General features: G+C 47.6%; 1 protein-coding gene across 3 annotated transcripts in view; it reads right to left on the bottom strand.

Moving 5' to 3' along the window:
* dppa4 (developmental pluripotency associated 4) overlaps positions 1-24,678 on the bottom strand; it is a 42,357-nt gene that overhangs the window by 10,834 nt on the left and 6,845 nt on the right. For all 3 annotated transcript variants that reach the window (XM_062957644.1, XM_062957642.1, XM_062957643.1), the window contains exons 2-4: positions 19,430-19,471; positions 15,933-16,095; positions 14,685-14,798 (exon numbers count right to left, since the gene is read on the bottom strand). In XM_062957644.1, coding sequence (XP_062813714.1) covers positions 14,685-14,798; positions 15,933-16,085 — 267 coding nt within the window. In that variant the 5' untranslated portion in view covers positions 16,086-16,095; positions 19,430-19,471. The remainder of the gene's footprint in view (positions 1-14,684; positions 14,799-15,932; positions 16,096-19,429; positions 19,472-24,678) is intronic.

Raw genomic sequence — 24,678 nt, 5'->3', positions numbered from 1 at the left:
ACCAAAAGTACAGCAAAGCACACCTGACAGATGGCCACCCATCCTCAATGTTAATAATAATAATAATAATAATAATAATAATACTGGAGAGGCCCCACTAAGGCCTCCAGCCCAGGGAGAAATCCGAAATAGCAATATACTCCAGATTTCTCCCAGGACTGGAAGTCTGAGTGGGGAAAGAAACTCTCCCTAACTCAGGCCTCCAGCCCAGGGAAAAATCCGGAGTATATTGCTAATCAGAAATAGCAATATACTCCAGATTTCTCCCTGGACTGGAAGTCTGAGTGGGGAAAGAAACTCTCCCTCACTAAGGCCTCCAGCCCAGGGAAAAATCCGGAGTATATTGCTAATCAGAAATAGCAATATACTCCAGATTTCTCCCTGGACTGGAAGCCTGAGTGGGGAAAGAAACTCTCCCTCACTCAGGCCTCCAGCCCAGGGGAAAATCCGGAGTATATTGCTAATCAGAAATAGCAATATACTCCAGATTTCTCCCAGGACTGGAAGTCTGAGTGGGGAAAGAAACTCTCCCTCACTCAGGCCTCCAACCCAGGGAGAAATCCGGAGTATATTGCTAATCAAGAATAGCAATATACTCCGGATTTCTTCCTGCACTGGAAGCCTGAGTGGGGAAAGAAACTCTCCCTCACTCAGGCCTCCAACCCAGGGAGAAATCTGGAGTATATTGCTAATCAAGAATAGCAATATACTCCAGATTTCTCCCTGGACTGGAAGTCTGAGTGGGGAAAGAAACTCTCCCTCACTAAGGCCTCCAGCCCAGGGAAAAATCCGGAGTATATTGCTAATCAGAAATAGCAATATACTCCAGATTTCTCCCTGGACTGGAAGCCTGAGTGGGGAAAGAAACTCTCCCTCACTCAGGCCTCCAGCCCAGGGAAAAATCCGGAGTATATTGCTAATCAGAAATAGCAATATACTCCAGATTTCTCCCAGGACTGGAAGTCTGAGTGGGGAAAGAAACTCTCCCTCACTCAGGCCTCCAGCCCAGGGAAAAATCCGGAGTATATTGCTAATCAGAAATAGCAATATACTCCAGATTTCTCCCTGGACTGGAAGCCTGAGTGGGGAAAGAAACTCTCCCTCACTCAGGCCTCCAGCCCAGGGGAAAATCCGGAGTATATTGCTAATCAGAAATAGCAATATACTCCAGATTTCTCCCTGGACTGGAAGTCTGAGTGGGGAAAGAAACTCTCCCTCACTAAGGCCTCCAGCCCAGGGAAAAATCCGGAGTATATTGCTAATCAGAAATAGCAATATACTCCAGATTTCTCCCTGGACTGGAAGCCTGAGTGGGGAAAGAAACTCTCCCTCACTCAGGCCTCCAGCCCAGGGGAAAATCCGGAGTATATTGCTAATCAGAAATAGCAATATACTCCAGATTTCTCCCTGGACTGGAAGTCTGAGTGGGGAAAGAAACTCTCCCTCACTCAGGCCTCCAGCCCAGGGAGAAATCCGGAGTATATTGCTAATCAAGAATAGCAATATACTCCAGATTTCTCCCTGGACTGGAAGTCTGAGTGGGGAAAGAAACTCTCCCTCACTCAGGCCTCCAGCCCAGGGAGAAATCCGGAGTATATTGCTAATCAAGAATAGCAATATACTCCAGATTTCTCCCTGGACTGGAAGTCTGAGTGGGGAAAGAAACTCTCCCTCACTCAGGCCTCCAACCCAGGGAGAAATCCGGAGTATATTGCTAATCAAGAATAGCAATATACTCCGGATTTCTTCCTGGACTGGAAGCCTGAGTGGGGAAAGAAACTCTCCCTCACTCAGGCCTCCAACCCAGGGAGAAATCCGGAGTATATTGCTAATCAAGAATAGCAATATACTCCAGATTTCTCCCTGGACTGGAAGTCTGAGTGGGGAAAGAAACTCTCCCTCACTAAGGCCTCCAGCCCAGGGAAAAATCCGGAGTATATTGCTAATCAGAAATAGCAATATACTCCAGATTTCTCCCTGGACTGGAAGCCTGAGTGGGGAAAGAAACTCTCCCTCACTCAGGCCTCCAGCCCAGGGGAAAATCCGGAGTATATTGCTAATCAGAAATAGCAATATACTCCAGATTTCTCCCAGGACTGGAAGTCTGAGTGGGGAAAGAAACTCTCCCTCACTCAGGCCTCCAGCCCAGGGAAAAATCCGGAGTATATTGCTAATCAGAAATAGCAATATACTCCAGATTTCTCCCAGGACTGGAAGTCTGAGTGGGGAAAGAAACTCTCCCTCACTAAGGCCTCCAGCCCAGGGAAAAATCCGGAGTATATTGCTAATCAGAAATAGCAATATACTCCAGATTTCTCCCTGGACTGGAAGCCTGAGTGGGGAAAGAAACTCTTCCTCACTCAGGCCTCCAGCCCAGGGAAAAATCCGGAGTATATTGCTAATCAGAAATAGCAATATACTCCAGATTTCTCCCAGGACTGGAAGTCTGAGTGGGGAAAGAAACTCTCCCTCACTCAGGCCTCCAGCCCAGGGAAAAATCCGGAGTATATTGCTAATCAGAAATAGCAATATACTCCAGATTTCTCCCTGGACTGGAAGCCTGAGTGGGGAAAGAAACTCTCCCTCACTCAGGCCTCCAGCCCAGGGAAAAATCCGGAGTATATTGCTAATCAGAAATAGCAATATACTCCAGATTTCTCCCAGGACTGGAAGTCTGAGTGGGGAAAGAAACTCTCCCTCACTCAGGCCTCCAGCCCAGGGAAAAATCCGGAGTATATTGCTAATCAGAAATAGCAATATACTCCAGATTTCTCCCTGGACTGGAAGCCTGAGTGGGGAAAGAAACTCTCCCTCACTCAGGCCTCCAGCCCAGGGAGAAATCCGGAGTATATTGCTAATCAACTATAGCAATATACTCCAGATTTCTCCCTGGACTGGAAGTCTGAGTGGGGAAAGAAACTCTCCCTCACTCAGGCCTCCAACCCAGGGAGAAATCCGGAGTATATTGCTAATCAAGAATAGCAATATACTCCGGATTTCTTCCTGGACTGGAAGCCTGAGTGGGGAAAGAAACTCTCCCTCACTCAGGCCTCCAACCCAGGGAGAAATCTGGAGTATATTGCTAATCAAGAATAGCAATATACTCCAGATTTCTCCCTGGACTGGAAGTCTGAGTGGGGAAAGAAACTCTCCCTCACTAAGGCCTCCAGCCCAGGGAAAAATCCGGAGTATATTGCTAATCAGAAATAGCAATATACTCCAGATTTCTCCCTGGACTGGAAGCCTGAGTGGGGAAAGAAACTCTCCCTCACTCAGGCCTCCAGCCCAAGGGAAAATCCGGAGTATATTGCTAATCAGAAATAGCAATTTACTCCAGATTTCTCCCAGGACTGGAAGTCTGAGTGGGGAAAGAAACTCTCCCTCACTCAGGCCTCCAGCCCAGGGAAAAATCCGGAGTATATTGCTAATCAGAAATAGCAATATACTCCAGATTTCTCCCAGGACTGGAAGTCTGAGTGGGGAAAGAAACTCTCCCTAACTCAGGCCTCCAGCCCAGGGAAAAATCCGGAGTATATTGCTAATCAGAAATAGCAATATACTCCAGATTTCTCCCAGGACTGGAAGTCTGAGTGGGGAAAGAAACTCTCCCTCACTAAGGCCTCCAGCCCAGGGAAAAATCCGGAGTATATTGCTAATCAGAAATAGCAATATACTCCAGATTTCTCCCTGGACTGGAAGCCTGAGTGGGGAAAGAAACTCTCCCTCACTCAGGCCTCCAGCCCAGGGAAAAATCCGGAGTATATTGCTAATCAGAAATAGCAATATACTCCAGATTTCTCCCAGGACTGGAAGTCTGAGTGGGGAAAGAAACTCTCCCTCACTCAGGCCTCCAGCCCAGGGAAAAATCCGGAGTATATTGCTAATCAGAAATAGCAATATACTCCAGATTTCTCCCTGGACTGGAAGCCTGAGTGGGGAAAGAAACTCTCCCTCACTCAGGCCTCCAGCCCAGGGAGAAATCTGGAGTATATTGCTAATCAAGAATAGCAATATACTCCAGATTTCTCCCTGGACTGGAAGTCTGAGTGGGGAAAGAAACTCTCCCTCACTCAGGCCTCCAACCCAGGGAGAAATCCGGAGTATATTGCTAATCAAGAATAGCAATATACTCCGGATTTCTTCCTGGACTGGAAGCCTGAGTGGGGAAAGAAACTCTCCCTCACTCAGGCCTCCAACCCAGGGAGAAATCTGGAGTATATTGCTAATCAAGAATAGCAATATACTCCAGATTTCTCCCTGGACTGGAAGTCTGAGTGGGGAAAGAAACTCTCCCTCACTAAGGCCTCCAGGCCAGGGAAAAATCCGGAGTATATTGCTAATCAGAAATAGCAATATACTCCAGATTTCTCCCTGGACTGGAAGCCTGAGTGGGGAAAGAAACTCTCCCTCACTCAGGCCTCCAGCCCAGGGGAAAATCCGGAGTATATTGCTAATCAGAAATAGCAATTTACTCCAGATTTCTCCCAGGACTGGAAGTCTGAGTGGGGAAAGAAACTCTCCCTCACTCAGGCCTCCAGCCCAGGGAAAAATCCGGAGTATATTGCTAATCAGAAATAGCAATATACTCCAGATTTCTCCCAGGACTGGAAGTCTGAGTGGGGAAAGAAACTCTCCCTAACTCAGGCCTCCAGCCCAGGGAAAAATCCGGAGTATATTGCTAATCAGAAATAGCAATATACTCCAGATTTCTCCCTGGACTGGAAGCCTGAGTGGGGAAAGAAACTCTCCCTCACTCAGGCCTCCAGCCCAGGGAGAAATCCGGAGTATATTGCTAATCAAGAATAGCAATATACTCCAGATTTCTCCCTGGACTGGAAGTCTGAGTGGGGAAAGAAACTCTCCCTCACTCAGGCCTCCAGCCCAGGGAGAAATCCGGAGTATATTGCTAATCAAGAATAGCAATATACTCCAGATTTCTCCCTGGACTGGAAGTCTGAGTGGGGAAAGAAACTCTCCCTCACTCAGGCCTCCAACCCAGGGAGAAATCCGGAGTATATTGCTAATCAAGAATAGCAATATACTCCAGATTTCTTCCTGGACTGGAAGCCTGAGTGGGGAAAGAAACTCTCCCTCACTCAGGCCTCCAACCCAGGGAGAAATCCGGAGTATATTGCTAATCAAGAATAGCAATATACTCCAGATTTCTCCCTGGACTGGAAGTCTGAGTAGGGAAAGAAACTCTCCCTCACTAAGGCCTCCAGCCCAGGGAAAAATCCGGAGTATATTGCTAATCAGAAATAGCAATATACTCCAGATTTCTCCCTGGACTGGAAGCCTGAGTGGGGAAAGAAACTCTCCCTCACTCAGGCCTCCAGCCCAGGGGAAAATCCGGAGTATATTGCTAATCAGAAATAGCAATATACTCCAGATTTCTCCCTGGACTGGAAGCCTGAGTGGGGAAAGAAACTCTCCCTCACTCAGGCCTCCAGCCCAGGGGAAAATCCGGAGTATATTGCTAATCAGAAATAGCAATATACTCCAGATTTCTCCCAGGACTGGAAGTCTGAGTGGGGAAAGAAACTCTCCCTCACTCAGGCCTCCAGCCCAGGGAAAAATCCGGAGTATATTGCTAATCAGAAATAGCAATATACTCCAGATTTCTCCCTGGACTGGAAGCCTGAGTGGGGAAAGAAACCCTCACTCAGGCCTCCAGCCCAGGGGAAAATCCGGAGTATATTGCTAATCAGAAATAGCAATATACTCCAGATTTCTCCCTGGACTGGAAGTCTGAGTGGGGAAAGAAACTCTCCCTCACTCAGGCCTCCAGCCCAGGGAAAAATCCGGAGTATATTGCTAATCAGAAATAGCAATATACTCCAGATTTCTCCCAGGACTGGAAGTCTGAGTGGGGAAAGAAACTCTCCCTAACTCAGGCCTCCAGCCCAGGGAAAAATCCGGAGTATATTGCTAATCAGAAATAGCAATATACTCCAGATTTCTCCCTGGACTGGAAGCCTGAGTGGGGAAAGAAACTCTCCCTCACTCAGGCCTCCAGCCCAGGGAGAAATCCGGAGTATATTGCTAATCAAGAATAGCAATATACTCCAGATTTCTCCCTGGACTGGAAGTCTGAGTGGGGAAAGAAACTCTCCCTCACTCAGGCCTCCAGCCCAGGGAGAAATCCGGAGTATATTGCTAATCAAGAATAGCAATATACTCCAGATTTCTCCCTGGACTGGAAGTCTGAGTGGGGAAAGAAACTCTCCCTCACTCAGGCCTCCAGCCCAGGGAGAAATCCGGAGTATATTGCTAATCAAGAATAGCAATATACTCCAGATTTCTCCCTGGACTGGAAGTCTGAGTGGGGAAAGAAACTCTCCCTCACTCAGGCCTCCACCCCAGGGAGAAATCCGGAGTATATTGCTAATCAAGAATAGCAATATACTCCAGATTTCTTCCTGGACTGGAAGCCTGAGTGGGGAAAGAAACTCTCCCTCACTCAGGCCTCCAACCCAGGGAGAAATCCGGAGTATATTGCTAATCAAGAATAGCAATATACTCCAGATTTCTCCCTGGACTGGAAGTCTGAGTGGGGAAAGAAACTCTCCCTCACTAAGGCCTCCAGCCCAGGGAAAAATCCGGAGTATATTGCTAATCAGAAATAGCAATATACTCCAGATTTCTCCCTGGACTGGAAGCCTGAGTGGGGAAAGAAACTCTCCCTCACTCAGGCCTCCAGCCCAGGGGAAAATCCGGAGTATATTGCTAATCAGAAATAGCAATATACTCCAGATTTCTCCCAGGACTGGAAGTCTGAGTGGGGAAAGAAACTCTCCCTCACTCAGGCCTCCAGCCCAGGGAAAAATCCGGAGTATATTGCTAATCAGAAATAGCAATACACTCCAGATTTCTCCCAGGACTGGAAGTCTGAGTGGGGAAAGAAAGTCTCCCTAACTCAGGCCTCCAGCCCAGGGAAAAATCCGGAGTATATTGCTAATCAGAAATAGCAATATACTCCAGATTTCTCCCTGGACTGGAAGCCTGAGTGGGGAAAGAAACTCTCCCTCACTCAGGCCTCCAGCCCAGGGAGAAATCCGGAGTATATTGCTAATCAAGAATAGCAATATGCTCCAGATTTCTCCCTGGACTGGAAGTCTGAGTGGGGAAAGAAACTCTCCCTCACTCAGGCCTCCAACCCAGGGAGAAATCCGGAGTATATTGCTAATCAAGAATAGCAATATACTCCAGATTTCTTCCTGGACTGGAAGCCTGAGTGGGGAAAGAAACTCTCCCTCACTCAGGCCTCCAACCCAGGGAGAAATCCGGAGTATATTGCTAATCAAGAATAGCAATATACTCCAGATTTCTCCCTGGACTGGAAGTCTGAGTGGGGAAAGAAACTCTCCCTCACTCAGGCCTCCAACCCAGGGAGAAATCCGGAGTATATTGCTAATCAGAAATAGCAATATACTCCAGATTTCTCCCAGGACTGGAAGCCTGAGTGGGGAAAGAAACTCTCCCTCACTCAGGCCTCCAGCCCAGGGAGAAATCCGGAGTATATTGCTAATCAAGAATAGCAATATACTCCAGATTTCCTCCTGGACTGGACGTCTGAGTGGGGAAAGAAACTCTCCCTCACTCAGGCCTCCAACCCAGGGAGAAATCCGGAGTATATTGCTAATCAAGAATAGCAATATACTCCAGATTTCTCCCAGGACTGGAAGTCTGAGTGGGGAAAGAAACTCTCCCTCACTCAGGTCTCTAGCCCAGGGAGAAATCCGGAGTATATTGCTGATCAACGTATTGCTAAACCTGGAGGAAACACACCTTAGTAATTAATAATTAATTAAATAATAATTAAAATACCTTTTGATCAGCAGTAAAAGGCAAGGCTCCTCCACAGCTTATGCAGGGAGAGTGGGGAGCCAGGTGAGGCTCAAAGGCTCATAGAGCAGAAAAGTGGCCGGGAAGGCGGAAAGGCAAGTCTCCAAGGCTTGTGCAGGGAGCGGGACAATGCAGGAAAGGGAGGAAAGCTGCCGCGGGCCGGATAAATGGCTCCGGCGGGCCGGATCTGGCCCGCGGGCCTTAGTTTGGGGACCCCTGCTTTAATGGATGTATGTGTAATAATGTTTTTTATTTCACTTGTTTCAATGTTTTTAAAGGTTTTTTAAAATTGTATTTTATCATCAACTTTAGTTTCATAGTAATTAAACTTTTATATAGATGTTCTTTAGATACCGTGTGCCCCTTTGAATTCCATGATGAGACAAAAGTGGGATATAAAATACACAAATCAATGTCTTTCTAAGGGGGTGCAGGGAATGGGTAGCCCTTCAGGAACTTCTGGACTACAATTCCATCAGCCTTCACCAAAATAACCAATAGCAAGGTATCATGGGAGTTGCAGTTTAAAAAAATAGGAATGCCACAAATCCCCTATCCTTGTGTTAAAGGAAGAAGGACAGGTTGCTTACCTGTAACCATGTTTCTTCGAGTGTACTCTGTGAATTCACACTAATGGAGAGGCTGCGCCTGCGCAGGTCCCAACGGAAACTCTTCCCAAGCTGAAGTTTAAATTTTGGCGGTAGCCACGCCCCTCCGTCCCCGGAGGGCATATAAGGCAGCCCTCGGCGTCTGCTCTCCAGTTCCTACGCCGCAAAGGCAACGAGAAAGGAAGAGGGTTTGCCAGAGGGGAAGGAAGGGCGGGCTTGTGTGAATTCACAGAGTACACTCGAAGAAACATGGTTACAGGTAAGCAACCTGTCCTTTTTCTTCGTGTACTCTGTGAATGCACACTAATGGAGACTAGCAAGCTTAGGTCTCGGAGGCGGGCTAAGCAAACCCTGACAACGAGAAAACTGTCCAAACATATGTTTATTAAACATGAAAACATCAAAGAAAACCCTGGTCCAAGGACCCATTAAGGTATTGCATCAAACACACGCCAAACACCGAAGGCAGTTCGGTCAGGCATGATATAACCCTTTAAGAGCACATGTGAAAACAGGAAAACATCATTCCCCTAAGGGGGAAGGCAATAGCAATAAGGCACGGATCATCAGGAGAGTAGTGCAAACATGTACCAAACAGGAAAAAACAACAAGAGGGTCGCATGAGAAAAAGCACCCACATAGAAGTCATAAATGCAGAAGGTTAGGACAAACATGAGGATAAAACCGCCCTAGCAAAGGCGGCATCCTTCAAAGTCTTTTGGTCTAACCTGTAGTGAGACACAAATGTAAGGGGGTTAGACCAGATCGCTGCCTTGCAGATGGAGTCCAGGGAAATGCCCCTTAGGAAGGCAGTCGACGTGGAGAGACCTCTCGTCGAACGCGGGCGGACCGACGGGGGAGGAGGTCTTTTGGCTAGTTCATAGGCCAGTTCAATGGCCTGAGCAATCCAGTGTGAGAGTCTTTGAGAAGAAATAGGATTGCCCAGTTTATCTGGGGCATGGGCCACAAAAAGTTTTGGGGTCTTTCGAATGTCCTTAGTACGGTCCCGGTAGAACAGAAGTGCTCTACGCACATCAAGGAGGTGCAGTCTCCGCTCGAGGGGAGACGAGGGGTCTGGGAAGAAAGCGGGAAGGACAATGTCCTGGTTAAGGTGAAAAGCAGAGACCACCTTGGGAAGGAAGGTGATGTCCGGACGGAGAACGGCGCGGTCGTGATGAAAGCGGAGGTAGGGTTCATCGACCCGAAGGGCCGCCAGCTCCGAGGGTCTGCGCGCTGAGGTTATGGCCACCAAGAAGGCAACTTTCCAAGAAAGGAGACGTAGGTCGGTCGAGGCCAAAGGTTCAAAGGGAGAAGCAGTGAGCTGGGAAAGGACAAGCTCGAGGTTCCAGCCTGGGGTAGGAGGTTGGGCCGGTGGGCAGATGTTGTTGTATCCTTTTAAGAAGGTCTTGACGAGGTGATCGGAAAACAATGATGGTTTACCATGCTGCTGAAAGCACCATGATAGAGCGGCCAGGTAAGATTTCATAGAGGCAAGAGAAAGCTTTTGTTCTGCTAGAGACATAAGGAAGTCCAGCACAATCGGTACCGAGGTTGGGAAAGCAGTGATCCCTCGGGAGCGAAGAAAGGAACGAAAGCGAGAGACTTTATAAGTGTAGGCCCTGGTTGTAGCCGGCTTGTGAGCTGCGCGGAGGACCTCTTGTAAGTTCTGCGGGAGGGAGGTCAGGCGAGAATCCTCCAAGCAGTGAGATGTAGAGAGGGGAGATCCGGATGCAGAATCTGGCCGTTTTCTCTGGATAAGAGGTGTGGTAGGAGAGGCAGAGTGAAGAAGGTCGCCTTGGAAAGATGAAGAAGAGCCGGGAACCACGGTTGACGAGGCCAGGCTGGCGCTATCAGGATCGCCGACATCGGTACCGATCGGAGCTTCTGGAGGACCTTCGGTATCAGAGGAAAAGGCGGAAAGAGATAGATTGGTTCCGCCGACCAGTCCAGAAGGAAGGCGTCTCCCAGGCAGCCTGGAGAGGAGGACGGGAGAAGTCTTGCCCCGTACCGAGGCAGCTGAGCGTTCTGGGGAGAAGCGAAGAGGTCTAGGGTGGGGAAACCCCATTTGAGAAAGAGAGAAAGAAGAGTCTCGGGGTCGAGCATCCACTCGTGGGAGGAAGTCGTCATTCTGCTGAGGGCATCTGCCAAGTCGTTGTGGATCCCGGGAAGGTGAGTCGCCGAGATTTGGATGTTGTGGGCTATGCACCAATGCCACAGTTGGGAGGAGAGAAGCATCAGCTTCCTTGAGCCCGTGCCGCCCTGTTTGTTGATGTAGAATACTGCTACTGTGTTGTCTGACTGTACGAGGACAGATCTTTGGGAGATCAGGCGGGAGAAGGCTTTCAGAGCCTTGAAGATAGCAAGGAGTTCGAGAAAGTTTATGTGATTGGCCTTCTCGGAGGGAGACCAGAGGCCCCGAACAGTGAGGCCCTTCATGTGGGCTCCCCAGCCGAAATTGGATGAGTCTGTGGTTATGGTGATCGAGGGAGGAACCGAGTGAAACGGAAGACCCCTGCAGACGTTGGAGAGGGACTTCCACCAGAGAAGCGACCGACGAACATGAGGCGGGATCGAGAGAAACCTCGAGTTGGGGTGGCGAAATGGCTTGAAAACATCTATGAACCACCTCTGCAGGGACCGGAGACGGAGCCTGGCGAACGGGGTCGTGAGGACTGTGGAGGCCATGTGGCCCAGCAGTATTTGAATGGATCGAGCCCGAACTCTTCGGTGGGTCTCGCAGAAGATGATTTGATGACGGAGAGCTAGAAACCTGTCGAGCGGGAGCGAGACAGTCTGAGCGATTGAGTCGAACAGGGCGCCGATGAAGCGGATCTTGTTCGACGGGTTGAGGTGAGATTTTTCGTGGTTTAGCTGGAGACCGAGAGAATCTAGAAGAGAGAGGGTGTAGTCGACGTGTCGACGGAGTAGGACAGGGTCGGATCCGACCAGAAGCCAGTCGTCTAGATAGGGAAAAACTGTGATTCCCTGGAGCCGGAGGTGGGCAGCCACGACAGCGACGACTTTGGTAAAGACCCTTGGGGCGGTAGCGAGGCCAAAGGGTAAAACGGTGAACTGGTAGGTTTGGTCGAGGATCTTGAAAGAGAGGAAGCGCCTGTGGTTTTCTCGAATCGCCACGTGGAAATAGGCGTCTCGGAGGTCTATAGACACGAAGTAGTCTCCGCGGTGAAGCATCGGGAGGATGGAGGCGATGGAGACCATCCTGAACTTGGTTGGGCGTATGAAGACATTGAGCATGCGTAAGTCTAGAATTGGGCGGAGGCCCCCACCCCTCTTCGGGACCGTAAAGTACCTGGAGAAGAAGCTTTGAGGGTCCTGTGCCGATGGAGAAGGCCGAATAGCCCCTTTGGCGAGGAGAGCGTCGACCTCTGCGAGAATTTCTTGAGAGGGGTTGGAGAGAAGGACCTGACCGGTGGGAGGGAGTTCTTCGAATTCTAAGGCATAGCCTTCTTGGACAATTTTTAGAACCCAGGCATCTGAAGTAATAGATTTCCACCGGTGAAAGAAGGGAGCCAGGCGGTCTATAAAGAGACCATGAGGTTGATTTGGTGGAGGAGAGGGGTGCGGAGGAGTGAGAACGACATCGGTACCGGAGAAAGAGTCTTTGGAAGGAGAGATGGCGTCAGGAACGCCGGATAGGTTGACCAGCGGTGGGGGTGACCCGGCCGCGTTGTCTTTGAGGTTGTGCGGCCCGACGGGGCTGTTGGCGATTTTGGTTGTTCGATACCGAGGGACGTCTGAAAGATTGCTGGCGGTAAGAAGGAGGCGGGAAGCGTCGAAAGCGTTGAGGAAACCACTTGGTGCGGTGAGCCTGGGGTTGATCGCCGCATTTAGTGGCTAGAACTTTAAAGTCATGGTTGGTTTTAAGTTTGTCATCGGTGCCAGCATTAAAGAGGCCCATGGCGTCGAAGGGGAGGTCCTCGATGACCTGCCTCGAGGAAGAAGATAAGCCGGAAGATCTCAGCCAGGCGTGGCGGCGAATGGCAATGGCGTGGGCGATCATCTTGCCGGCCGTGTCGCCAGTATGCTTAGCCATCTGGATTTGATGATGCGCTAAGGAATCGGCCTCTTGTTGGAGGGTGGACATGACCGACCGGTCTTCGTCGGACAACTTCGCGAAGAAGGGCTGAGCTTTTTCCCAGAGGATCTGCTGGTATGCCCCCATACAGGCCCCATAGTTCGCCATTCGACAAAGTAGAAGGGCTCCGGAGTAGAGCTTTCTGCCGACCGCGTCGAACCTTTTACCCTCTCTGTCTGCAGGGGTAGTGGATTCACGACCGGAGGACTGAGAGGCCTTCACGACCATGGAATTCGGGTCGGGGTGGTGTTTAAGCCATTCTAAGGTGTCGTCATCCGTACGATACCAAGACTCGATTCTCTTCGAGGTAGGAGGGATCGAGGAGGGGGTTTTCCACGAAGATTGGATAACATCGAGGAGATAGGGTAAGAACGGTAACAGCGTGGCTGGAGGGGCCTGGGCTTGGACCCGTTTGAAAACCGGGTCAGTTACTGCTTTGGAAGTCTGTTTAATTTCTAAACCCAGGGCATCAGCCATTCTAATCATTTGCTCGGAGAAAGCCCGAATGTTGTCGGTAGGCGAAGGAGGATCCACCTCATAGGCATCATGGGGAGGAGAGAGGTCGAGGCCTAAGGATACCACCGAGGCCGAGAGAGCAGAATCCGGGCGATCAATCTCTATCTCATCGTCCCCAGCCCCTTGAGGGGACTGGGGGGGAGATGACAACACAGTCTCTGGTGGCGGCACCGCCTCAAGAGCAGGAGCTATCTGCAGCCGAGTTTGTTTGGAGGCCGAAGCCTGGACCGCTCGAGCCAGGCGAGTGGTTTGTCTACCCCGTTCCGGTGTCGAGGTCGGGGGAAAAAGCTGCTGACGAGATGAACGATGAGAAGCAGCAGGTCGAGGAGATGGGACCCTGACCACTGTCTGAGTGGAGTGGTGGGGTGAGTCCTGCAACTCGCCGTCCGAGAGTTGGTGAGGAGAAGGCTGGCGAGGTCGCTGAGCGGGAGCGATCGGAGAAGACCTTCTAGAAGAAGTTGCCGAAGAAGGGACATCCATCTTGGAGGAGGCAGAAGAGGAAGAGCGTTGGGTTGCCCTCTTCTTAGCGAGCGGTTGTTTTGATGGAACCCTCAGGGATTTTCCCGGTGTGGGAGGGATCATTGCTGAGTCGGATTGGGTCCGACGAGCTTCCTCATGAGCCCTTTTAAAGGCGATCTTCATCGCGGAGGTCGATGGAGGAGCCCCGAGCTGGGATCGAGCCGAGGAAACGGAAGCTACCGAGCTCGACGTCGAGGAAGGACCGACCCGACCAGAACGTGTCGACACCGTGGCCGTGGTGAGAGTGCACGGTGGTTTAGCGGCCTTGGACGACCTGGAGGCTCTGGACGCCTTAGACGAGACCGAAGGGGCTTTAGCCGCTGAAGACGACATCGATTCCGGGTTAAGCGGCGACTTCGTGCCCGAAGTCGACGGAGCGGGTTCAGGAGCGAGCGATTTTTCGTAGAGTGCCGCTCTAAGCCTCGCGGCTCTATTTTTTCGAGCCTGGGCCGTTAGGGCCAGGCAGAAACGGCAGGTACCGACGACATGTGCTTCTCCGAGGCAGTAGAGGCACTTGGCGTGGCCGTCGGAGTCAGGAATTTTAGCGGCACACTGAGTGCAGCGCTTGAAGCGAGTCGTAGACATGAGAATCCGAAGTGAACCTTGCGGCGGAAAAAAAGGAACTGGAGAGCAGACGCCGAGGGCTGCCTTATATGCCCTCCGGGGACGGAGGGGCGTGGCTACCGCCAAAATTTAAACTTCAGCTTGGGAAGAGTTTCCGTTGGGACCTGCGCAGGCGCAGCCTCTCCATTAGTGTGCATTCACAGAGTACACGAAGAAAAAACATATATCTATCTCCCTCTGAAGTTGTGGCAGGTTTGCAGAGCATAAGCTCTAATGGTGAACAGCACAAAGTGTTCGCCCATTCTCAGCAATACCAAGGACACCACGACTGATATATTTTACACCATTCTTCAGAATTCTCGTTTCCACCCTAGTGGATTCCCCCCCCCCCCCCACTTAATCAATGGCTATTCAATCACAGATTGAAAAAGTTAATTTTTGAGGAACATTTTCCAGAATATCCCAACAGTAGTATAGCTTCACATAGAAGTATGTGCTTCTAAAGATCTTACCATTCTAGATCTGCAGCAACTAACCTGAGCTTTTTGGTCTTTCTCTTCATCCTTCTTTGTGTTTTCTTCTTTGGTGTTTACTATTTCACACAAAGGTTCTTTGTGAAAGGCTTTCACTCTTTCCAGAAGTTCTGAATTCTGTGGAAGGGGGCAAAAATGAAAGGCTGAGGAATTTAAGATCTGGAGACGGTTCCAGTTTTGAGGTAGATAATGTAGCACCATCAGAAGTCACAGCACTCCAACTAATACCACATAGTCAGACGCTGACATGGTAAAATTTTCTTCAGATGCTGAGAGTAATGCCATATTGGGCCATTGTGGAAATTTTAAATAGCCATTATGCTCAGCCACTTAGAGAAAGCTAAGGCAGCCCTATGGCAGGTATCCATGATGGGTCCTGGCAGGGGAATGGCAGCTACTCCATGAGGACAGGAGTCAACATCAGTCTTCTTAATAGATCTCTTCAGATTAAAAACACTTATGAGCCAAGTATACCCAGTGTATGCATACATAATCTCAACTGATCTCTTTCTGAATTCTCTCACCATTTGAAAACAAATTGCTGTTACACAACAAAACAACCAAGAGACATGCAGATATGACATATTTGTACCCAAGTAAAGTACCTCTGCCAAGAACTTTGATAATAGCAATTACTAATAATACCACTGTCAATACTTTCTGCATCCAGATTTGCTCTGATCTGCACTGATCCAGCAATGTACATCTGTTCATAAAACACTATTCCACCCATCTGGTGGCACAGTGGGTTAAAAGGGTTAAACCCTTGTGCCGGCAGGACTGATGACTTGAAGGCTGGGTTGCTGACCTGAACGTTACTGGTTCGAATCCAACCCGGGGAAAGCGTGGATGAGCTCCCTCTATCAGTTCCAGTTCCATGCGGGGACATGAGAGAAGCCTTCCACAAGGATGGTACAAACTCAAAACATCTGGGCATCCCCTGGGCAACGTCCTTGCAGACAGCCAATTCTCTCACACTAGAAGCAACTTGCAATTTCTCAAGTCGCTCCCAACCCAAAAAGAAATCCATCTGAAGAAGTGATGCTGACTCTATTCTTTAAAAAGGCTAAACATTGGAGGCTACGACTCCTTGGTTGTCATTTAAATACAGGAGATAACAATAGAACTTTTAAATCATTTTTCAGTGGTAATAGAAATCTGGACCAATGCAAATCCATATTTCCATGTCATAACCAGCAGTGAAGCAAAGACTGAACATAGACGTTCAAAAACGGGACAAACTGTTCTCACCTTCCCTGTGGCTCGAATTCCCAGTTTCTTACAGAGCTGTTGCAACTGGGCCCTTTTTAAAACACTGTAGTCCACTGATGTTGCTCTATTAACAGGTGCACACTGAGGAGGGGTGGAAGCCGATTTGGCTATTTTACGACTTTGTCTGGGCATTCCAAAATCTCTACAACAACCAAAAACAAAAGGCAGAAATCAGAGGAGACAATATCAGCCCCTACTTTCCTTCATTACTGATATCCAAGAGCAGGTGAAGCTTCGAAACAGCCTTCACTTGCAGCAAGAGTGGGGAAACTCTTTTAGGACTAAATTCAATTTTAAATATGTTTTTCAAGACTGTGGCCCAGGAGGACAAGATTTGACTTTAAGACCTGAGGTTACTGAGGCCTAACTTACAGGAAAGACAGTGTGTCTGTCAGAAAAAAAATTCTCTTCTTAGCCCATATAAAAACAAATAAATCACTGATGTAATGGTTACCAGGCATTTTCTCTTCCTGTGTCATTAGTAATTTAGAGACCATCTAAATTATGAAGTTCAGATAAGAAACAGAAGGTCAACACAGATGATGTTTAACTTGTACCAAAGTCCATCATTTGTGATCCACTTATACACTGGATTTCTGTGCTGTCTGCAAATAAACCCATGAGATTGCTAGTGTAAATGCCAAATACAATGATCCTGTATCGTAGATTATGTTTCAGTAAGGACTGTATGGTGATATTACAACAACCTATAAAGCAAACAAACTCACCTTACTATTATTTGGGGTTAAAAGTTACAATGCTTATCAACTTCCCTCTGCAGCTGCATGTCTTAATATCCTAGTCCTTTTGAAATTGCATTACATTCCAGCCACAATGAAACTACTGGAATTCTGCAATTGCTGTGGAATGAGAACTGAGGTAGCCAATTTGTAGATACCAAGATTGATGCAAGAAATGTTGCTACCCCAGACAAGCCCTCTTCTTATCTATATTGAGAAACTGTAGTTCAATACTAGAAATGGAACAGCATCTTCCACTGGATCCGAGGATAACAGGCCAGATAAGGAGACTAGAATAGGCCATACATCACATTCTTCTCTGATGTCCTACAGCTAGCAGGCTCAGAAGGAACAGCCAAGGGGTTGCTATTGTGTCTTTCCACAGGTGTTTTACTAAGGGTACATTTATATCAGTGGTTCTCAAACTGTGGGTCCCCAGATGTTTTGGCTTTCAACTCCCAAAAAACCTAACAGCTGGTAAACTGACTGGGATCTCTGGGAGTTGTAGGCCAAAACACCTGGGGACCCACAGTTTGAGAACCACTGATTTACATGGACTATTTAGTGCCAAAGCCTTGGAAATCAGTTCCATGGCCACTACACGGTAGCTGCAGTACAAATAATGTAATAAACACAATCTTTACAGGTAGCATCCAAACAAAATAACCTCCACATTTCAACAGCATTCACAATGCTAAACAATTGATGTTTTAAAATGATATACAATTTACCCACAGCTGGGTGCCAGACTGCCTACAAAAGACAATTCTGATACAATGTGATAAATAAGGTAATGACATGGTTTGGATAACTATTAGAAGCACAGAGGATATAAATTTAGGTGTAAAGATGAAAGCATCATGCCTAAGACTATGGCAATACTATTTTCCAAGTCTCTGTGTTGTTCAGGCTGACACAAGAACATAAGCTATACATTTTTAGCATTCATTTGGGAGACACAATTGGAGATAACTCTTGCATCATGAGTTTTTATCCTTATTCCCTGCTTGCAAGTTTATTGTATTAATAGGAAAAGGATTAGAAACACAACAGGAAACTGGATAATGAAAGAATCCATTGTGCAAGATAGCTAGCATAATCTGGTGCAGAAAAAGAAAAAAAACATTAAGGAATGTAAAGGATTGGTGGATGCTGTTTTCTCCCAACTTGCATCCACCAGTTCTTGCATCTATTTGTCAAATACCTGCGTGTTGGCAGATCATAATAAGGTTGCATTCTAGGCAGAGTAGAAAACTCTCAGTATAACCAATGACACAGCGTACAAGAATGCTCAATGTTGTTTTATTTTTACATTAAAAGTAGTATTTCAAATTCTTTGTTGGATTTTTTTGAACCTAAACTGGCCCCACACAAACTGAGCATACTCCAGAATGTGTCCATCAGAGTCCTGGAGCCAGACATATGCAAGATACTTCACTTCGGCAGAAAAAATGGAAATCAAAGATACAGAATGGGGGACGCCTGGCTTGACAGCAGTGTGTGCGAAAAAGACCTTGGAGTCCTCGTGGACAACAAGTTAAACATGAGCCAACAATGTGATGCGGCAGCTAAAAAAGCCAATGGGATTCTGGCCTGCATCAATAAGGGAATAGCGTCTAGATCCAGGGAAGTTATGCTCCCCCTCTATTCTGCCTTGGTCAGACCACACCTGGAATACTGTGTCCAATTTTGGGCACCGCAGTTGAAGGGAGATGTTGACAAGCTGGAAAGCGTCCAGAGGAGGGCGACTAAAATGATTAAGGGTCTGGAGAACAAGCCCTATGAGGAGCGGCTTAAAGAGCTGGGCATGTTTAGCCTGCAGAAGAGAAGGCTGAGAGGAGACATGATAGCCATGTACAAATACGTGAAGGGAAGTCATAGGGAAGAGGGAGCAAGCTTGTTTTCTGCTGCCCTGCAGACTAGGACACGGAACAATGGCTTCAAACTACAGGAAAGGAGATTCCACCTGAACATCAGGAATAACTTCCTCACTGTGAGAGCTGTTCGACAGTGGAACTCTCTCCCCGGGGCCGTGGTGGAGGCTCCTTCCTTGGAGGCTTTTAAGCAGAGGCTGGATGGCCATCTGTCGGGGGTGCTTTGAATGCGATTTCCTGCTTCTTAGCAGGGGGTTGGACTAGATGGCCCATGTGGTCTCTTCCAACTCTACTATTCTATGATTCTATGAGAAGTGGGGAGTTCTTTTCCTTTTTCTGTTGATACTTTCATACTACCCAATTATATAATTCTCCTTTAACTGCTATGAAAACAATCTAAGAAATCCTGGTTTATGTAGTGGGGGTGGAAGGTACTAGAGCTCTTTGGCTAAAAAGTATAAAAGCCCTCGCTAAACTGCCAGTCCCAGAATACTACAGGATGAAACAATGGCTGTCAAAAGAGGAATAGTCCTATAGTTCTGTGCAAAGTCCCACTTCTCATTTAAAAACTTGTGAAATATTGTCTGAAAACTACTGATACTTCACTGGAGGCTAACTAGATGAATTAACAGTATAACTATCATATTTACAAGGAAGGGATAGATGCTCAAATTTTCTTTTTGAAAAATTGGCTGGAATAGTTTTGATGTTATTGCTTAAATAATTTTATTTTAACAGGCTTTTCTTTGAGTATTTAACATGATTTAAAATACATGTAATTAGGTCGTAAGACTGTTTTGTTACCCTGGCATGTCATGGGGCAAACAGGAAACAATAAATTAATGTAATAATTAATACATACTTTCTCTGCAGATCTTAACTCCAGTTCAGAAAGGACTCCAATCTGAAACACAGGAAAGTCAGTTTTAATAAGCACAATCTATACTCTCCAAAACCTTTGTACTCCAGATATGTTGGGAGTGTTCAAGACAAGCGGTGCATGAAATATGCTGATATCTTTAGTTATTGATTGGAGATTCAAAGCCTGGCTGTTTCCTGTCTGGGGGAATCCTTTGTTGGGAGGTGTTAACTAGCCCTGATTGTTTCTTGTCTGGAATTCCCCTGGCTTCTAAGTGTTGTTTTTTATTTATTGTTCTGATTTTAGAGTTTTTGAATACTGGTAGCCAGATTTTGTTCCTCCCAACAAAGGATTACCCCAGGCAGGAAGGAGCCAGGCCTTGAAGCTGGCTATTCAATGCTAATCAAGCTGGCCAATTGCAACATTCCCACTTGCCTCAAGCATACAAGAGTTCTTTCTCCCACCCTGGACATTATTCTACAGATATATAAACCCCACTTTCCTAGTTTCCAACAGACCTCACAACCTCTGAGGATTCCTGCCATTGATGTGAGCAAAACGTCAGGAGAGAATGCTTCTGGAACACAGCCATACAGCCCAGAAAACTCACAGCAACCTAAGATAGGCTCTGTAGGTTTGTTCTCAAGTTGAATTTGTTTGTAAGTTGGAATAGATACATTTTAAAGTGCAACTCCAGCCACATATATCTATATGGATAGCATAGAGAAGAGTTTTTCTATCTCTGCCCCTGTTCAGAAGATTTCACCCTATTTCCTCTCCCTGTGATAATTAGATTCTGAAAAATTTGGCTTGTTGTGGAAACAGGGATAGATGAGAAAGCTTCAGTTGAGACACTTTCCCCTCATGATAACTCTTCCAGGAGTGAATTTCCCTTCTGAGGAGATCTCTCTCATTTCCTGTTGTCTCACCCCCATTTGTAATTATGAGTCATTTGTAAGTCAAATGTTTGTAACTCGAGGACTGCCTGCATAAGGTATATATGAAATTTAGATTTGCGTCCCGTGTCCAAGAAAGCTTGTTATGTATGTTTTTACAAATACAGATAACCCAAAATCCAGGAAGGGGGTAGATCCCAAACATTCTCGATCCCAAGCATTTCAGATAAGGGATTCTCAATCTGATCCAAGAATCTTTGGCTAAGTGGGTATGAGAGGAGTCAAGAAAAATAGCCTATTATTTATATTATTCTTTCCTCATTGCAGGCACTCCTTTACTTTAGTCAGTTGCAAATACACTGAAACATTTTCCAACAATGAGAAATTCGGGGTAAAAATGCACAGCACTATTTCTACACATTCCTTGTAAGGCTACAGGAGAGTTGCCAAGAACATTCCTGACTCAAGAATGCTGCAACTTCCAAAACAGAATACAAGGAAGGACCAATCAGATGGAGCTCCTTGTTTTAAACCTCCCCCCAACTCTGCTGTTTTCAGTTAAGAAAATACAATAATATAATGGCACCAGCAAAAACCACTTACATGCTCAACAACCCCTACACAAATCTTTTCACTCAAGATAGCCATGAGCAACAAACCCTATATATATATATATATATATACACACACACACACACACACATACATATATATATATAAATGTTCTGACAGTTTTTCCCTTAACTTAAACAACAAAACTACTGGAGCAAATAACACCAAATTTGGCAACAAAAGACATAGTCATCCAGTCTGTGTTTTTACAACAAAAAACCATTAAAATACTACGTGGAAATGACAGGAAAAACCCAAAAATGTAATAATGCATTCTGCGCATGTGCAGAGCAGCCACCCCCCACCCCGCCCAGAAAAAAGGCACTCTAAGGTTGACGCAACACCAGGAAATGGCGGCCATCTCACACCTGTGCAGAGAAGGTGATGGTGCGGGGAGGGGTTTGAATTTCTCTCACCAACTGACTCCTCTTCCTTCCCCATGCCCGTGGGGATCTGCAGCAGGGCCTGGTTGAAGGAGGCATACTCTGCCAGGACGAGCAAGTCCTCCAGCGCCCAGGCCTGAAATGGAGGAGGAGGAGGCAGAGGAGGGAGAAGGACAATGACGGAGGAGGCAGCATTGCTGCTCAGCTCGGTTGATGGAGGCATACGAGTCCTCAAGCGCCCAGGCTGGAACGAGAGTATGGAGGAGGAGGACAACAGGGGGAGGTGGCTCTCCTGCTCTGCGCTGAGAGCTGGGCCAGGCAACCGAGCATTCACATGGGGGAACTTTTCCACGGCGAGGCCAGGCCACGGCACCGACTGCTCTCCTCCTCCCTCCCCCTGGCTGCTACTGGAGGCAGGCGGCGAGTGACCCTAGCTATGGAGTCAGGAGACTCTTGAGAAACTGAGCAACGGAAAAAACACAGACAGCCTCCGGCCTCCACAAACAGGCTATAGTTCCCAGTGCTGAGGAGCCACCAAGTCACTCTCTCCAAGGACATTGCATTTACAGCAAGCACATCTCAGTGTTCCTTTCTCTCTACATTTGCATGACCCCGTCCACTGCCTCTCCCTTAACCCTTTCCTACCTCTTCCTATGGCACACAGCAAACAGAAGAATTGATTAGCAACTGAACATACTGGAGAGGATTTATAGGAGTTGTAGGGACTGGGATGTATAGTTCACCTGCAATCTAAGAGCACTCTAAACCGCACCAAGGATGGACCTGGAACTAACTTGGCACACAGACCCAACATGGTCAAATTTGCATACTGGTAGGGTTTGGGGGTGATTGACCTTGACATCCAGGAGTTATGGTTCATCCGTATTCAGGGAACATTTTTTTTTGTGTCAGGAGCAACCAGAGTTGCTTCTGGAGTGAGAGAATTGGCCATCTGCAAGGACGTTGCCCAGGGGACGCACGGATGTTTTGAAGTTTTACCATCCTTGTGGGAGGCTTCTCTCGTGTCCCCGCATGGAGCTGGAGCTGAAAGAGGGAGCTTATCTGCGCTCTCCCCGGGTGGGATTCGAACCTGGCAGCTTTCAGGTCAGCAACCCAACCTTCAAGTCACGAGGCTTTTATCCCCCTAGGCCACCGGATCTGATTGCGGATCTGGACCAAACCTGGCACACAAATTCAACATGGCCAGCTGCTACCACTGGGGGACTTTGGCAGTGATTGAGCTTTAACTCTGGGAGTTATAGTTTACTAGCATTCCATGAGCCCCCTGAAACCCACCAATGATGGAACTGGATCAAACCTGGCACACAGACCCAACATGGCCAAATTTGCATACTGGTAGGGTTTGGGGGTGATTGACCTTGACATCCAGGAGTTATAGTTCATCCGTATTCAGAGAACATTGAACCCATGTGATGACGGATCTGGACCAAACCTGGCACACAAATTCAACATGGCCAACTGATAACACTGGGGGACTTTGGCAGTGACTGAGCTTTGGGAGTTATAGTTTACCTGTATTCCATGAGCCCTCTGAACCCCACCAATGATGGATCTGGATCAAACCTGGCACACAGACCCAACATGGCCAAGTGTGAATACTGGCAGGGTTTTGGGGTGATTGTCCTGGGAATCAGGGAGTTGTAGTTTACCCTTATCCAGAGAACACTGAACCCAGCAGATGACGAATCTGGACCAAATTTGGTACACAGACCCAACATGGCCAATTGTGAATCCTGGGGGGACTGACCCAAGATTTTGGGGAATTGTAGTTCACCCACATCCTTATGTATTTTCTAATGGGAGCATTCGTTAAAAACAACAGGATAGACTGCTTTTTCTAAGACAGGGCGTAACATATGACCAAACTGATATTACCGAATATCCACAAACAAACAAGGCCCTTTTCAAATAACCCAGGCATCGCCGGATCCCTAAGCTAGTTAAGAATAAAACGAGTTTGCTGTGCTGCCTGAAAGCTCCACATGGCAACCAAGAAGAGGGCCCCGGGCAACAGAGGCACGAAAACTATACGTTCCTATTATGAGAGAATTTCATTTCATTTCAAAATCACGTTTACTTACAGCAGGGGTCCCCAAACTAAGGCCCACGGGCCAGATCCGGCCCGCCGGAGCCATTTATCCGGCCCGCGGCAGCTTTCCTCCCTTTCCTGCATTGTCCCGCTCCCTGCACAAGCCTTGGAGACTTGCCTTTCCGCCTTCCCGGCCACTTTTCTGCTCTATGAGCCTTTGAGCCTCACCTGGCTCCCCACTCTCCCTGCATAAGCTGTGGAGGAGCCTTGCCTTTTACTGCTGATCAAAAGGTATTTTAATTATTATTTAATTAATTATTAATTACTAAGGTGTGTTTCCTCCAGGTTTAGCAATACGTTGATCAGCAATATACTCCGGATTTCTCCCTGGGCTAGAGACCTGAGTGAGGGAGAGTTTCTTTCCCCACTCAGACTTCCAGTCCTGGGAGAAATCTGGAGTATATTGCTATTCTTGATTAGCAATATACTCCGGATTTCTCCCTGGGTTGGAGGCCTGAGTGAGGGAGAGTTTCTTTCCCCACTCAGACGTCCAGTCCAGGAGGAAATCTGGAGTATATTGCTATTCTTGATTAGCAATATACTCCGGATTTCTCCCTGGGCTGGAGGCCTGAGTGAGGGAGAGTTTCTTTCCCCACTCAGGCTTCCAGTCCTGGGAGAAATCTGGAGTATATTGCTATTTCTGATTAGCAATATACTCCGGATTTCTCCCTGGGTTGGAGGCCTGAGTGAGGGAGAGTTTCTTTCCCCACTCAGACTTCCAGTCCAGGGAGAAATCTGGAGTATATTGCTATTCTTGATTAGCAATATACTCCGGATTTCTCCCTGGGTTGGAGGCCTGAGTGAGGGAGAGTTTCTTTCCCCACTCAGGCTTCCAGTCCAGGAAGAAATCTGGAGTATATTGCTATTCTTGATTAGCAATATACTCCGGATTTCTCCCTGGGTTGGAGGCCTGAGTGAGGGAGAGTTTCTTTCCCCACTCAGACTTCCAGTCCAGGGAGAAATCTGGAGCATATTGCTATTCTTGATTAGCAATATACTCCGGATTTCTCCCTGGGCTGGAGGCCTGAGTGAGGGAGAGTTTCTTTCCCCACTCAGGCTTCCAGTCCAGGGAGAAATCTGGAGTATATTGCTATTTCTGATTAGCAATATACTCCGGATTTTTCCCTGGGCTGGAGGCCTGAGTTAGGGAGACTTTCTTTCCCCACTCAGACTTCCAGTCCTGGGAGAAATCTGGAGTGTATTGCTATTTCTGATTAGCAATATACTCCGGATTTTTCCCTGGGCTGGAGG

Source organism: Anolis carolinensis, chromosome 6, assembly GCF_035594765.1.
Source record: "Anolis carolinensis isolate JA03-04 chromosome 6, rAnoCar3.1.pri, whole genome shotgun sequence".
Lineage (NCBI taxonomy): Eukaryota > Metazoa > Chordata > Lepidosauria > Squamata > Dactyloidae > Anolis > Anolis carolinensis.
This window is presented reverse-complemented; position numbering and strand designations above follow the sequence as displayed.